Source organism: Schistocerca piceifrons, chromosome 8, assembly GCF_021461385.2.
Source record: "Schistocerca piceifrons isolate TAMUIC-IGC-003096 chromosome 8, iqSchPice1.1, whole genome shotgun sequence".
Taxonomy (NCBI): domain Eukaryota; kingdom Metazoa; phylum Arthropoda; class Insecta; order Orthoptera; family Acrididae; genus Schistocerca; species Schistocerca piceifrons.
Window position 1 is genome coordinate 482,837,814 of NC_060145.1, and position 15,879 is coordinate 482,853,692.

Sequence of the window (15,879 nt, forward strand, 5' to 3'; positions counted from 1 at the left end):
TCTGTGTATCATCATCGTACCTTGGACACATCATCTCTACTTTGTATGTTACAATACGAAATAGTGATTTCTCTGTTATTTTCTCTTTGCTTTTAGCTGGTATACTATATCAACCCACTTGCCGAAGAATACTTCTAATCTCCGAACACTCTATGAAGCAGGCGGGAAGTGGAGAAACGGCACCTTATTGACTGGGTTTTGCCCAGCTTGAGGCGTTCAGTAGGTGTCCAATGTGATCCAATGATCTCTCCGACCGCCTCGTCGGAAGTAGTCCTTGACACTCGAGTCTTACGCCAGTGAGAAAGGGCTTATAACCAGTCACTGCCTCTTTCCGTGTTGTGCCTGTGTTCTTGGATGTCGCTGAAGTGTCCTCTCCAGAATGCTACACGCCTGAGCGATAAATATGACGGCACGTGAGCTGCCCAACGATCACAGTCTCCCTCCCAACATAAATGATAATCTCCAGAGAAAAGACGAGCCAGTACATCCCGTATCACTTCGGTTGGAGGAGCTGCTAGGAGGGGACATAATGCCCCTTTCAGCCTTAGATTTTCTTTCAGGATTTTTCTCCCTTAGCCTTCATCCTTCTCGAGACTAGCCATAAGGCAGTGGTGCGTAAGGTAATTAGAGGAGGAAAAGGAATAATAACTGAGGAAAGGGAGCAGGATATTAGGGTATAAGATGGGTCATAGTGAAGCACTGTCTGGCTCCTCTGCTGAGACCTGTCCAGCTAGACTGGAGCTGCCAGTAGCTATACTAGGGCCGATATAGCTCTCAGCTTCATTGGAGCGCACAAACTCTCCTGTTCACACGGACAGTGCTATGGTTAGGTGGTACCCCCTAGGACAGATGTTTCACTATAAACTGCAGCTTGTTGTATTGGCTGCAGATGATTTTGTAAATGTCAGATTAGTCGTCGTCGTCTCGCGGTAACTTTCTCGCTTCCCGAACACGGGGTCCCGGCTCGATTTCTGGAGGGGTCAGGGATTTTCCCTGCCTCCAGATGACTGGGTGTTGTTGTGTCGTCTTCATCATCATCATTCATCTCCATTACGGTCGGAGGAAGGCAATGGCAAACCACCTCCTCTAGGACCTTGCCTAGTACGGCGGTGCGGGTCTTCCGCATCGTTCCCCTTAGCTCTGTCACGGAGTATGGTACTTCATCATCAGATGAGTCAAAATGCGTATCTAGCGGTTATATATTGTGAATAAGTGTCCCACTTAAGTTGTGTTGCTTTTGCTGTAGCCGATCTTTACACCCGTATGTTTCGATGCAGATGTAAACCTAGTTAATTTATGAGTCATTGTACAAAGATATTGTGTTTTTACATATTTAACTGCTGGACTTCTGTCAGGTGTTGTTGTAGTTTGTTGCTTGTTTTTCAGCTCATTTTTTTTTGTTTTGTTACATTGTATCAATGAGCTCTTATCTACTGTTTACTGCGGTACATTTTATGGTTTTCACTCCCTGTTGGAATTGTAGATGAAGTGGAAATTCATGGTCTCTGTATAGCATTGATCTACAGGGTGTTACAAAAAGGTACGGCCAAATTTTCAGGAAACATTCCTCACACACAAATAAAGAAAAGATGTTATGTGGACATGTGTCCGGAAACGCTTAATTTCCATGTTAGAGCTCATTTTAGTTTCGTCCACCTACGCTCAATGGAGCACGTTATCATGATTTCATACGGGATACTCTACCTGTGCTGCTAGAACATGTGCCTTTACAAGTACGACACAACATGTGGTTCATGCACGATGGAGCTCCTGCACATTTCAGTCGAAGTGTTCGTACGCTTCTCAACAACAGATTCGGTGACCGATGGATCGGTAGAGGCGGACCAATTTCATGGCCTCCACGCTCTCCTGACCTCAACTCTCTTGACTTTCGTTTATGGGGCATTTGAAAGCTCTTGTCTACGCAACCCCGGTACCAAATGTAGAGGCTCTTTGTGCTCGTATTGTGGACGGCTGTGATACAATACGCCATTCTCCAGGGCTGCATCAGCGCATCAGGGATTCCATGCGACGGAGGGTGGATGCATGTATCCTCGCTAACGGAGGACATTTTGAACATTTCCTGTAAAACGAAGTGTTTGAACTCACGCTGGTACGTTCTGTTGCTGTGTGTTTCCATTCCATGAATAATGTGATTTGAAGAGAAATAATAAAATGAGCTCTAACATGGAAAGTAAGCATTTCCGGACACATGTCCACATAACGTATTATCTTTCTTTGTGCGTGAGGAATGTCTCCTGAAAGTTTGGCCGTACCTTTTTGTAACACCCTGTATATGCCTCTTCTATCTTTTTGTGGCTTGGTTTGAAAGTTTGGTGTACTGGTGTCTGTACGAGCAGGTTTTGTGTGAACATTGAGAGACACTTGTCAAGAAAAGGTATGGTATTGTTTTCTTCATACATAAAACAAGTAAAAGTACCTGGTAGACGAAAATACAGGTAATTATTCCAGCCAGTCACGCTTCCTAAACTTATCCAGCATGGCTATAATTAATTACCTATAGAGTGACATTTTTGGAACAGTTTTCGTTGAGTAGGCTCTTATCACATAATGGAAGTAGCGAATGGTTTGAGGGGACAACAATAATCCTTTGTGTCAGCTCTAATCTAATTTTACCTCTTTGGTTTTTTCGTGAGATATAAGAAAGCAAAATGGTGCCTGGTTGTTCTAGGAACATACATCCTTGCAAATTTTAACAGCAAATCACACCATGGTGCAGAAAGCCTCTCCTGCATCTGCCACTGAACTTGGATGAACATTTCCATGACATTCTCGTGCTTACTAAACGAATCTGTGGCGAACCGCGCTTCTCTTCTTTGGATCCGCTTTATTTCCTCTATCAATCGTACCCGGTAAGAATTACAGAGACTGGAGTAACACTGAAATATTATTCGAAAGGAAGTCTTGTAAGGTACCTGCTTTGTGGATGGATTACCATTCATCAGGTTCTATCAGAGACACGCAACGTGACATTTGCCTGTATGCATATTCCCAGTATTTAACCAGTGCGTCCTCTCCAGTGACTGATCAGCCATCGTGCAGTCTTCCTTCCTGCCTAGTTATACACAGTAAACAAAATTTTTTGTGAACTGCCGGTCTGTGCATCAACTTTCGAGCCTCAGCATATATTTCTGCATTTCGTATTAGTATTTTTTTTTTTTTTTGAGTTCACAGCATAGGAACATGTTAATATGGGCACCGGAAAACTCAAATTTTCACCAAGAAATTGAGAACAATTCTCTGCACGTGATGCTTTTGGCCGGTATGACCGATGTACACATCTTTGATCTGTACTTCTTTGAGGAGTTCGTGACCCAGGTTACTTATCTGGTGACGATGAATGCTGGCTTCTTCCACAACTACAGAATATGAACATCAACAACTCAGTTGTTCACGAACATGTTGGAGTTCCCACTTACTTTGCACCTGCTGTTTGAGAATGCCTGAATGAAATGTTCACTGGCCTGTGGATAGAATGTGGGTCTCCAAATTCATCAGCCCCTTATCCTCAAGCACCTCGAAGTCCGGGCCTTACAACACCAGACCATCTCACTGTGAGGGATCATGAAACTGTATATCAGGAAGAAGTGGTGAGTGCACAAGGATGCTCTGCAGGCAAGTGTGCTCGAATTATTCCAACATGTGACACTGCAGTTGCTAAAGTGTTTAAACAGCAGGAAGTGGAGGTGTATCAGGCTGTGCAGGGATAATGGTAGCGCCCATGTGGACGTTTTGGACAAATAACTGCAAGTGTTATGTAAGGAATAACAGCACATATCACCAGTGAGCAGATTCATAGAGCTTCTGATATTATCCACTAATTTATACAAATTCCTAACAGTAATTACACCATAATACTCTTGAGACATATTCAAGTTTTCTAAAAATTATTTACGATTAAGAACGACTAACTCTACTCAGGTGGCTAGGTATTCTTCAGCCAAGCTACAAATCTGGTCAGTTATCCTGTGTGATTTTGTTCATAATGTGACAGAGCTGCACTGTAATCCACGTCTTCCAGAAGTCAAGGAACATGGCGTTAGCCTCACCAGTATTTACTGAAGCTGAGTCTCGTGAACAAACAGAATGTTACTGGACTGATTTCACATGGAACTGCTTTCACCTCATGATATTCGACACATCACAAAATCACTTCTCTCTCAACATTATGAAGACAGTGATACATCAAATACACTAATTGTGGACTGATTACAATTCCAGGATGATAAATATGGGGCAGCCAGTTTAAACACATCTCATTCTAAACTACTAAAATTTCCTGGTAAAAAATCGTAGTCATGCAGATTCTTCACTGTGCCAATTGGCATGATTTCTGACAAAAAAGAGGCTCTTGCATTTGAGTTGCGCCTCACAAATCTAACTGCTTACCCAACTGGAACTCGAAATTTAAAAAAAAAAAAAAAAAAAAAAGAAAAAAAAAAAACTTCATTCAAGTACAAGATACAGTTTCTTTCTTCTATGGTTATTACACAGCCTCCATAAAGAGCAGAAACAGATTAATTTATAGTGTGAAAATGGGTAATGCAAATGTCAGATTAATGACCTGAAGTATTTTCAACACAGTACACCACTTTGTGGGAGAGTTGAAATGTGAAAGTGTATCATGCATGGCTAGGTAACTGCTAAAGGAGACACGAATTTTGCAGCTTATATCTGAAAGTTCCTAGCAGGATTTTTGGTTTATTAAACAACCTCGGACAAGAAGGAGTGGTAGGAGATGTTATTTGGGAAATTCTTTAGAATAATTCGAGAAGCATCTATGGAAATATTTGCCGATTTTTGAAAACGAGTTCCTCTTTTTTACTTCAAATGAGTCAAATCTTCTAATATACATTTACACCATATTTTGTGGTCACTTGTGTCATGCTGTTATATGAGGTCATCCCTCATCTTTAAAACTGTAACACAGCAGAGAACTCTGTCTACTACATTTCCCAAAGCAGTTTGAGACATCCTCTATACATGTCTTTTGGAGGATTTTTTTTATAAATAAATAATATCGAAAGTTCCGTTAACTAAAGCATATTTATTAACATATTTTCGTGGCAAATGCATGGTACAGTATATAACACAAAAAGTAATAGTTACCTGGTTATTTCTTTGCACATTTGACCAAGACATATTAACTGCATAATATAATAAAATATAATAAATACAAAAATATACAACTTTCAATATCTGTTCTGCAAAACTAAAGTTATAGAAACATGGCCACATTTCCTGGCCACTGGAAAGCTGGGAAATCAGTTGATTTTTGCAAAAACCATACTAATAAGGAAGCTCAAAGAAAATATATTTATTACAATCAGCAAACTGGTAGGTTCTCCCAGCCTTACATTAGATGTGATGCAATTCCATTTGCTATCAGTTGACTCTTTCTTACACCTATATATTCAGTTGCTTATAACTGTAAACTTAGGCACCTGTTACACTTTGTTTTTAAGATAAGATATTTTTGTTAAAATACATTGTCTCACAAATGTAATAAGTTTATGAAACTACAAAATATTGGCCTAGAAATATAATGGGTCATTTTAATTGATACAAATCCTTGAGCATTCCATCCACATGGGACTAAAATTGGGAGCTCTGTTTCTTTAAAAGGAAGAGGTCTCTTATACAAAACAATATATTTTGATAATTCTTGTTTAGTATAAATCTAGGCACAGAACATCAGTCATTTTACATTAGCCACATCTAATATGCAGAATGCAGCTTAACGTTTAATTTCAATTTTGTTATCTTTTCTCATTCAGTAAATGAAGCTTGTCTTTCACTTTGGGTGTTATGCAACAACACATAAGAATCAGATTAATCACAACTGAACAAAACAAGCAAAATTTCAATGCTCTGAGAATATATTGTTTATTCAACTGACACTTTTGGATAAGAAATTCTGTAAAGACTTACACTGTATATTAGAGTAGTTTTAAAAACATTAATTTTGGCAAGTACAAGATAAGGCGTGCTATCCTGATGTTAAATGGATCAAAAATTGATTGATATTATGGTAAAAGGTATAAAAGTCTGTACCACAATAGTACAATGGAAATTGCCTTCTAGAAGTGTTATGAAACATCTCACATTACTGGAAGAGTAAATGAAGCTTGTACATGTAACAATCACCAGCGTCCTTCTACATAGCTTGCAGTTCATCATGAACATCACTTCATACAAAAATGAAGCCATTTAGCGCCCACTGTTCCTACATTTCAATAAGTCATGGTGGCGTGTGTGTGTGTGTGTGTGTGTGTGTGTGTGTGTGTGTGTGTGTGTGTGTGTGTGTGAGAGAGAGAGAGAGAGAGAGAGAGAGAGAGAGAGAGAGTGAGTTTCAGGTTTTGTCTTTTGAATGTCAGTTTAAAAACATTAACACTTATCATCTATCTACATGAGACATTTTAACACATATATTAAAACATTTTAAATTTATAAAAACATTTTCTCTGCCCTTCATATCTTCCACATAAAAACTGGGACATACAAAATACCCAGATACATATAAGAGCATAACAATACAAGAATGAGTCACAAAACATAATAAAAGGTGAAGGAACATGTATTATATAAACATTTTCTTTGTAAATGACTGACATACATTTCTATTTCACACATAACAACAACAAGAAATTTCAAAGTTATTGAAAATTCTGATGAGGTTGTTACAATTAACGGCAAGGTGAAGAACCAAAGTTACAACTCTGCGAAACAATCATTAAAAGGCATGATTTCAGAGTTGTGACTGTTAATCAGGTAACAATAAAAAGTTGGCATAAATCTATTCATAAATCTAACTGTTAATAAAATTAGTTGTATTACAACGATCTGCAAAATAACACGATTAAACATACGAGCGTGCACCATAATTGCAAAACAAGGAACTAAGTTCCGTACGCTTCCATGTTTTCCCACTCGAAGCAAATCTGGAGTCGGCCTCAATGGAAGAATTCCATGAGGTAAATATTACTATGTGATGCTTAATCACCACACAGGTACAAATGCAGGGACTACCGAGTAAATACAAATCTATGAATAACTAACAGCATTAAAACTTAACTAACTTGTGAGTTATACAGATAAGAAAGTGTATCAGTAGAAAGCATTTAATGCAAATTTTACATTTCACTTCAAGTATACAGATGGTCTAGGGCTGAAGACCAGGGTTTTGTTCAAAAGCTATTACTATTTCATAGAGAATGTAGAGAAGTGGTATACATTCTTTGTATTCACGAGCCCCTATTTATAACTAATGACACAGCTAGCACCAAGTATATCAACCATGCAAGGGAATTAAGTTACATATTTGCTCTGCATGTAGAAATATTTCTGTCTTGTATTGAAAATCATATTTTTTAATGAAACTCCAGTGTAGCTGTTACAGTATTTACAATGAGTAGCAGTAAGCAAACTAAAAAATGTTTGTAAGTCTTAGAGATTACAGTAAGAATTATAGCATGTAATATAAAAACAACATCATATCATTAGGAGGTTAGCGATGAAAATTACTTGTGATAAGTTTTGCATCTGGTGCTCATGGGGGAGATACGGCCAGGGCAAAGCGTCACTGAGATTCACAGTTCCAGAGTGATAGATATGACATGGGAGGGACGGGAACTGTCTTTCTGCATTTCCCCCGCTTTCCTATGCTAAGAAGTGATGGAGCACTATGGTTTACCAACACACTCAGACATATTTTAACGATACATTGTTCTCTTTTACTGTCTCGTATCACTGCCACACCCACATTACAGTCTTTAGTTAATTCTCCTCATGCCACACGGGAGTGCAGGTTTTGGTAATATTAGACAAATTTCAGCTGGGAAATGGCTGTAGAGTGCTACAAACAGCTGGTAGATTCCTTTCTGCTGCTAACTACATTTCAGATCTGTTGCTCACATATAGATCAATAATTTATCCAAGTTTAACAAAATCCCTAACTTTCTTGATAATCCACTCTGTACTATGAAGTACTACACAAGACAATATAAATATGAAGAACATGAACAGAATGAGATATGGATTATAAAACAAAATTGGGAGTAAGTCTTCACTATAACACAAAATATATATCAACTGGTGCAAATAATTTGCATTTATGAATGTTTATTTTCTACTCACTCTGAATGATAATTATGATGCAGCATATTAAGATGCTAGTTCTAATTACTGATTGTCTTCATAATAACAAAATGGCTTACAGAGAATTGTTTTTATTTTAACAGAAGTTTGAAGTTTCTCAAACTTTGTATCTTTGGACAAGTACTCAATAGAGTTCTTGTAAAGAGAGGCAGAGTGTATACTTACTAACATTATAAAAGTGATGGGTAATCAGCTTTATAGGTCAGGGCAACACGTATGTTATTTCTGATATGCACACTTAGCAAAATACTGTGGTGTTAACACCAGTCTTTGGGTTCATAACAACTTTGCCTTCCTGCAATTTGTGTGACATAGCATATGCTGCAGTGTATCTTATCCATGTGATGAAGACAGTAGTGAGCACAATCTTAAATAGTTTAATGCAGCACCCTAGAATTGCTAGTTATAAGTGAGTTTAAAACTGTGTGGGATTATCAGTTCAACAGATTAGTGCTGAGCGATGTGCTGCAGCTAGGAGCCCATAAGCACACAGAAGATACTGTATGGTCACTCTATGAAAGATTTCTATGAAGGGCACTAACCAGAGCAGCTAAATCTAAACAAACGGAATAATATCAAGCAGTATCTGCTACAAACTTCAGCTATTCATCAGCTCTGTGTTGAATGTAGCGTTCTATAAATTGGACATTTTCACAGGCAGTTACATAAAAAATTTCAGCGGCTTTTAACTCTACTTCCACAGATGCAGACATATTAAATCCAGTGGTGTCCGCTATCTTCAGCTGCTAACAACTAGGAAGCAGACAGCACGAGTTGACTTCACTCAGTTTCTGTCATTCGTGACAGTCATCAACTGTCTCCCCGAGACTCTTCTTAAGAGTGTGTGTGTGGTACTGTGACGGGTCAAAAGTGTCGAACATGTTTTGGAATGGAATGTATCTGTCATCCACCCACCCTCAAAAATCTCACCATTACTATGTCAGCTAGAAGAAGTGCCTTTACTGCGCAGAGGGAAAGTGTTAGTGCTAACTTCGCTGGAAACTTTTCTTCCATGTGCTGTGTTTGTCATACGTTGAACGCCAGGGTAAACAAAACCACACTCAGCGGTATCTTGTCACATGCACTGAAATCCACTGCCCATTTTAACGCCACTGGAAACAGATCCAACTTTTGTATTGGGAATTTTGTTATTCTAGCAGGAATCGTAGAGTAAGTGATGCTAAAGCACTAGAAGACTTCCTTGTGTGTGAGAATGACCGTGTGGAATGTCTAGCCTATGTGGTTCTCATTTAAAATCTCATTTGGCAGTCACTTTGAGTCCCATTGGTGGTATGCATGTAGTATTGTCATTCATGTAGGTTTTCAAAACGGGAAAATGTGGGAAATCGTCATAAAATGGGGAGTAAAAGATAATTCGTCTTTCTTAATTGTACTGAATGCCAGAATGAGATTTTCACTTTGCAGTGGAGTGTGCACTGATACGAAACTTATTGGCAGATTAAAACTGTGTGCCGGATCGAGACTCGAACCTCTGGAGCTTTGCCTTTCGCGGGTAAGTGCTCTACCATCTGAGCTACCCAATCACGACTCAAGCCCCTTCCACACAGCTTTCTTCTGCCAGTTAAGTTTCGTACTGAATACCGTTTGAAGTTCTATCGCAATCTGTTCCACGACTGTCAGGATATGTCAATGCCGGCTAGTCCATATCATTCGCAAATCGTACTAACTGGTGGAGAGGTGGAGACGGCAGCACAGGTGCAGGTCTAGTCCGACACATGAATGGTGAATTACGGGCAGCAGGGCGACAACGTGGACCTGGCGTTATGTAGATTTATCCCTAAGTACCTGGACGGTTTCAGAACAGGAGTGCACAAAAACTGCAGTACAACCAGAAACTTGACACGTATCAGTGGATAGAGCGTCTAAAAACGTTTCGATTCGTAACACACACTGTGGAGTAGTTGCCAGTTGCACCACCAGGGGTCAGATACGTCGGAACATGCAGGCAAATCATCTGGTCACACTGACGCGGGCGCAGATAGGAAACCCAGTGAGCATATTTCCAAAGCGGTATGAAGTTGTTATACCTTCCCAGTAACTTCAACGAATTGTACCCACGTACTGGTGTTTTAGGCATCATAAATGTCGCACATACTCAGCTCGTGTAATGAAACTGACGAACTTACTCTTTCCACTGTTATGCGGCTATTTTCTGTACGTCTTGTAGTTCTAGTGTACTCATCTTCTGAAGCCTTAGAGGTACGAGTGAATAACCGTGTAGTCGACGGAGAGTGGTTTAGCTTCTGCAGCAACATATGTGGACGAATAAATAACACTATGTCGAGTTCCGAGTGAAACTTACGACGAAAAGATTACAGTGGCAAGAGCTAGGAGTATGTACGAGCTGTTGCAGCACCCTCGGCAGTGTGGCAAGAGAGGTACGGGGAGGGGACAGGACTGGACACGGGGTACGGGGTCTGGCGTGGGCTCCCTCAGCGCGCGGCCTTGGCGCTGGCGCCGCGGCGCAGCACGTCCGTCGGCAGTCAGCTGTCGAGCTGGCGGCTGCCGTAGGAGACGAGCGGCAGCGGCAGCTGCAGCGGCAGCGGCGCCGGGATGCGGCTGCCCTTGGAGTCCTTGCGCGGGCTGGGCCCCACGGCCGCCCCCAGGTCGCCCCCGCACACGGAGGCGGCGCGGCGCGGGAGGCTGCCGTTGCCGTGCACCCACGCCGACGTCAGGTCCAGCTCCTCGGAGGGCGGCCGCGCCGCGCCGGCGTCGGCGTCCGCGTCGGCGGCGTCGCCCACCAGGTCGGCGTACTGCCGGATGATCTGGCGCATCTTGTTCAGCACCGTCACGTCGTTGTCCAGCTCCTTCACCGACAGCACCTGCCGGCAGCGGCACAACGTGAAACGGCGCGAAAGGCAGCTGCGAGAAAATACGTGTAATATACAGGGTTGACAATGTTGACCGGAATACTCTCTTTCTAATTCTGAAGGTGGCTGTTGTTGTTGTGATCTTCAGTCCTGAGACTGGTTTGATGCAGCTCTCCGTGCTACTCTATCCTGTGCAAGCTTTTTCATCTCCCAGTACCTACTGCAGCCTAAACCCTTCTGAATCTGCTTAGTGTATTCATCTCTCGGTCTCCCACCCTCCGCGCTGCCCTCCAGTACCAAATTGGTGATCCCTTGATGCCTCAGAACATGTCCTACCAATCGATCCCTTCTTCTCGTCAAGTTGTGCCACTGACTCCTCTTCTCCCCAATTCTATTCAATACCTCCTCATTAGTTATGTGATCTACCCATCTAATCTTCAGCACTCTTCTGTAGCACCACATTTCGAAAGCTTCTATTCTCTTCTTGTCTAAACTATTTATCGTCCAACTTTCACTTCCATACATAGCTACACTCCATACAAATACTTTCAGAAACGACTTCCTGACACTTAAATCAATACTCGATGTTAACAAATTTCTCTTCTTCAGAAACGCTTTCCTTGCCATTGCCTGTCTACATTTTATATCCTCTCTACTTCGACCATCATCAGTTCTTTTGGTCCCCAAATAGCAAAACTCCTTTACTACTTTAAGTGTCCCATTTCCTAATCTAATTCCCTTAGCATCACCTGACTTCATTCGACTACATTCCATTCTTATCGTTTTGCTTTTGTTGAGGCAGGGGTCACAAATACAGGGAGCGAAAAGCTATTTACAATTTGTACAGAAACCAGATGGCAGTTACAAGAGTCGAGCGACATGAAAGGGAAGCAGTGGTTGAGAAGGGAGTGACACAGGGTTCTAACCTATTACAATCCACGGGGAAGAAATTAAAACTTTAAGATTTTCCGACGACATTGTAATTCTGTCAGAGACAGCAAAGGACCTGGAAGAGCAGCTGAACGGAATGGGCAGTGTTTTGAAAGGAGGATATAAGATGAATATAACAAAAGCAAAACGAGGATAATGGAATGTAGTCGAAATAAATCAGGTGATAATGAGGGAATTAGATTAGGATATGAGACACTTAAAGTAGTTAATGAATTTTGTTGTTTGGGGAGTAAAATCAATGATGATGGTCGAAGTAGAGAGGATCTAAAGTGTACACTGGCTCTGCTAAGGAAAGCGTTTCCGAAGAAGAGAAATTTGTGAACATTGAATTCTGGAAGTATTTGTACCGACTGCAGCCGTGTATGGAAGTGAAACATGGACAAGTTTAAACACGGTGAGAATAGAAGCTTTCGAAATGTGGTGCTACAGAATAATGCTGAAGATTAGATGGGTAGATCACGTAACTAATAAGAAGGTACTGAATAGAATTGGGAAGAAGAGGAATTTGTGGTATAACTTGACTAGAAGAAGGTTCAAATGGCTTTAACCACTATGATACTTACCATCTGAGGTCATCAGTCCCCTAGAACTACTTAAACCTAACTAACCTAAGGACATCAGACACATCCATGCCCGAGACACGATTTGAACCTGCTACCGTAGCAGCAGCACACTTCCGGACTGAAGCGCCTAGAACCGCTCGGCCACAGCGGCCGACCTAGAACAAGTGGTCGGTTGGTAGGACACCTCCTGAGGCATCAAGGGATCACCGGAGGGAAGCGTGGATGGAAAAATCGTAAGGGAGACCACGAGATGAATACACTGAGCAGATTCAGAAGTACGTAGGTTGCAGTATTTATTCTGAGATGAAGAGGCTTGCACAATATAGAGTAGCATGCAGAGCTGCATCAAACCAGTCTCTGGACTGAAGGGGACAACATTCTAAATGATGGACCCATTTTCAAAATTTCGTATGCATTCGAGTAAAAATCCAAAATGAACAAGCTTTATGCCAATGAAAAGAGCAAGTTTCAAACTTTTTTTCATAGTGTTTGATATCAATTTAACGGTCCTCTCTTTCCGATGTTACACGTGGTCAACCCTGCCCAGGTCTTCGGGATACAGTTTTGGTCTGTATAAACTGTCACCACATCCCAGAAACAACAGAACGATTCACATTAAGCCATTAGGCCAAATCAGTTTGCGACTGTCCTGTTAGGGGACTGAGGACCTCAGAAGTTAAGTCCCATAGTGCTCAGAGTCATTTCACTGTCCTGCTTGCTTTCTTTCTGTGGCCCTCCACCGCAAAGAGTCTGGTAGGTATCTTCTCTGTGCCACACTGCACGGTCTGCGACTCAGTACACAGCGATTGTGATGTGGGGCTACCCGGAAAACACTACCTCGTTTCACAGATGGCCTGCCGTCATTGTTGGCATGGTTGTCCGTTGACCTGAATATCATCTTCCGTGCACAACACGATCGTACGGACATCTGTTGACAGTATGTATGATAATGTCGTGAACTAGACAAGGGACGGGAAAATAGCGGCTTGTTGCTTTTATTTTAGACATCAGTGTAGAAATACGATTTATGAAAAGAACATCTCAGTTACTCACCCATTATGTCAATAGGCCTGGGAAGTACTATTGCAGCATGAAAATATCAATTAAATATGTAGGATGGTGTTAGATGAATATTTAAACCACCTTATAAAATGGTGAGAAGTGGGATTAAAATTTAGGGTCAAACGTGACACTTTCCATGCGGCTGCGGAAGCATCGCAGACAGTTTGTATGGAGTAGCTTCCACTCAGTGCACACTGCAAATTCGCTGCCGCTGTTCATCCACGTGGTGTGCCTAGGCTAACTGTGCAAGCGAATGTCTCAATAGACTGAGGTGGTGTCGATACGTTTCGACAACTTCTGCCAAGCTGTACAAAGTTTGTTCATCCTTTCTTTCCCGTACACAACAGCCGCGTGAAGGGCATGTGAATCAGGCATGTGCTTATGGTGGTTTAGCAGACATTATGGATTGTGAGTACTGAAAAAAAATTGTAAAATGCCATGAGATGTTTTGTGATCTGATTTATGAAAAAGTAAGAAACACAAATGCTTAGAAAAATACTTGACATACGTTTGAATGATGCTCGAAATCATGTACAGCCAATGAGAATGCACAGTCTACATAACCCACCAGACAAATATCCTCCAGCTTTCTTTAAAAATCGTAAAATTCGAAGTTAAACACCGAACTTCAAATTCTCAATCATCACTTCATCTGTTCTACGTGATTTTTGGCATCATTCAAAAATGCATCAATTGCTTCTCTACATATTTTATTCCTTACTTTCACACATTTCACAGTTTTTGAGCCCTTTTTATTTCAGAATTTGCTAATTAAATATCACACCAATGTAACTTTTTTATGTGCAAAACACCTGGCTTTAAAGAGATGAAGTTTTTAACAATTCATTTGCATAGCTAGCAGTAGCTGTTCGAGAAATATTTCAATTTGCCCTCAAATCAATAATTATCCCGCTTAATTTCAAGCAATTAAATCCCTTTGTCCAAAACTAGACATAACTCTCGTCAGTTTGTTACTCATTTGTTCGCTTCCCACTCTACGGTCGGTTATGAAAACTCGGAAAAAGTCAATTCTATAATTTCTAGGCAGTCTTGTTTTCGCTCCGCTCAAACATTTGAAGAAAAAGGAGGAAAGTAATGAGGACTAGCAAAATTAGACTAACGATAAACTTAGGATCGAACGTGAGACACATGAAGTAGACAAGAAGGAATTCATCTACCTTGGAAGCAAAATAACATACGATTGACAAAGTAAGGAGGGCACGAAATACACACTAGCACAGGAAAAGAGCGCATTCCTGCCCAAAAGGAGTCTACCTACAATCAAACACTGGCATTAATTTGAGAAATAAATTTCCAAGGATGTATGTCTGAAGCAAAGCATTGTTCGGTAGTGAATACTGGACTGTAGGAGAATCGAAGGTAATAGGAGTTTTTGAGATGTGGTGCAATAGAAGATTGAAAATTAGGAGGACTGATAAAATTCAGAATGAGGATGTTCTTCGAAGAATCGACGAGCGAGGAAAGGCACAAATGGAAGACACTGACAAGCAGAATGTGTAGGATGAGAGGGCACGTGTTTAGACATCGGAAATAATGTCAGTGGTGCTAGAGGGAGATGTACGGGGTACAGACTGTAAGGGAGCCAAGAGACTGGAATATGTTTAACAAAACAACTAGGGGTGTTGGGTGTGACTGCTCCACAGAGATGGAGAGGTTGGCCAAGAGAGGAAGCGGTGGTGGGCTCCCTCAGACCAGTCAGAAGACTGACGAGCTACACCCGAAGGATTCGTCCATTGAATGTGAGTCAGGTGTCTTCCTTCCCCATATCCAGGATCTTGAGGTCGTTCCATCTCAAATCGCACAGGAGAGCTACCCTATATACTTGAAGGCTGCAATAGTTTCACTATCTAATCGCTGACCGGACGGTCTCTGTGTAGTTTCCTAACGATGGCTTCCATTTGCATACAACTGCGTCGTCCTAGAATAGCCTCGTACGCTTACCGACGTTAGCTCATCTACATCTACATGGATACTCTGCAAATCACATTTAAGTGCCTGGCAGAGGGTTCATCGAACCACCTTCACAATTCTCTATTATTCCAATCTCGTATAGCGCGCGGAAAGAATGAACACCTATATCTATCCGTACGAGCTCTGATTTCCCTTATTTTATCTTGGTGATCGTTCCTCCCTGTTTAAGTAGGTGTAAACAAAATATTTTCGCATTCGGAGGAGAAAGTTGGTGATTGGAATTTCATGAGAAGATTCCGTCGCAACGAAAAACGCCTTTCTCTAATGATGTCAAGCCCAAATCCTGTATCATTTCTGTGACA

The 15,879-nt window shown here is 41.2% G+C and overlaps 1 protein-coding gene across 1 annotated transcript in view; it reads right to left on the bottom strand.

Annotated features, from left to right (window-relative positions):
• Window positions 1–10,682: 10,682 nt before the first annotated feature.
• The window catches only part of LOC124712476 (GAS2-like protein pickled eggs), an 817,295-nt gene continuing 812,098 nt past the window's right edge, over window positions 10,683–15,879 (bottom strand). Inside the window, exon 13 of the mRNA XM_047242771.1 lies at window positions 10,683–11,021. Within this exon, the coding sequence (XP_047098727.1) occupies window positions 10,683–11,021 (339 nt within the window). The remainder of the gene's footprint in view (window positions 11,022–15,879) is intronic.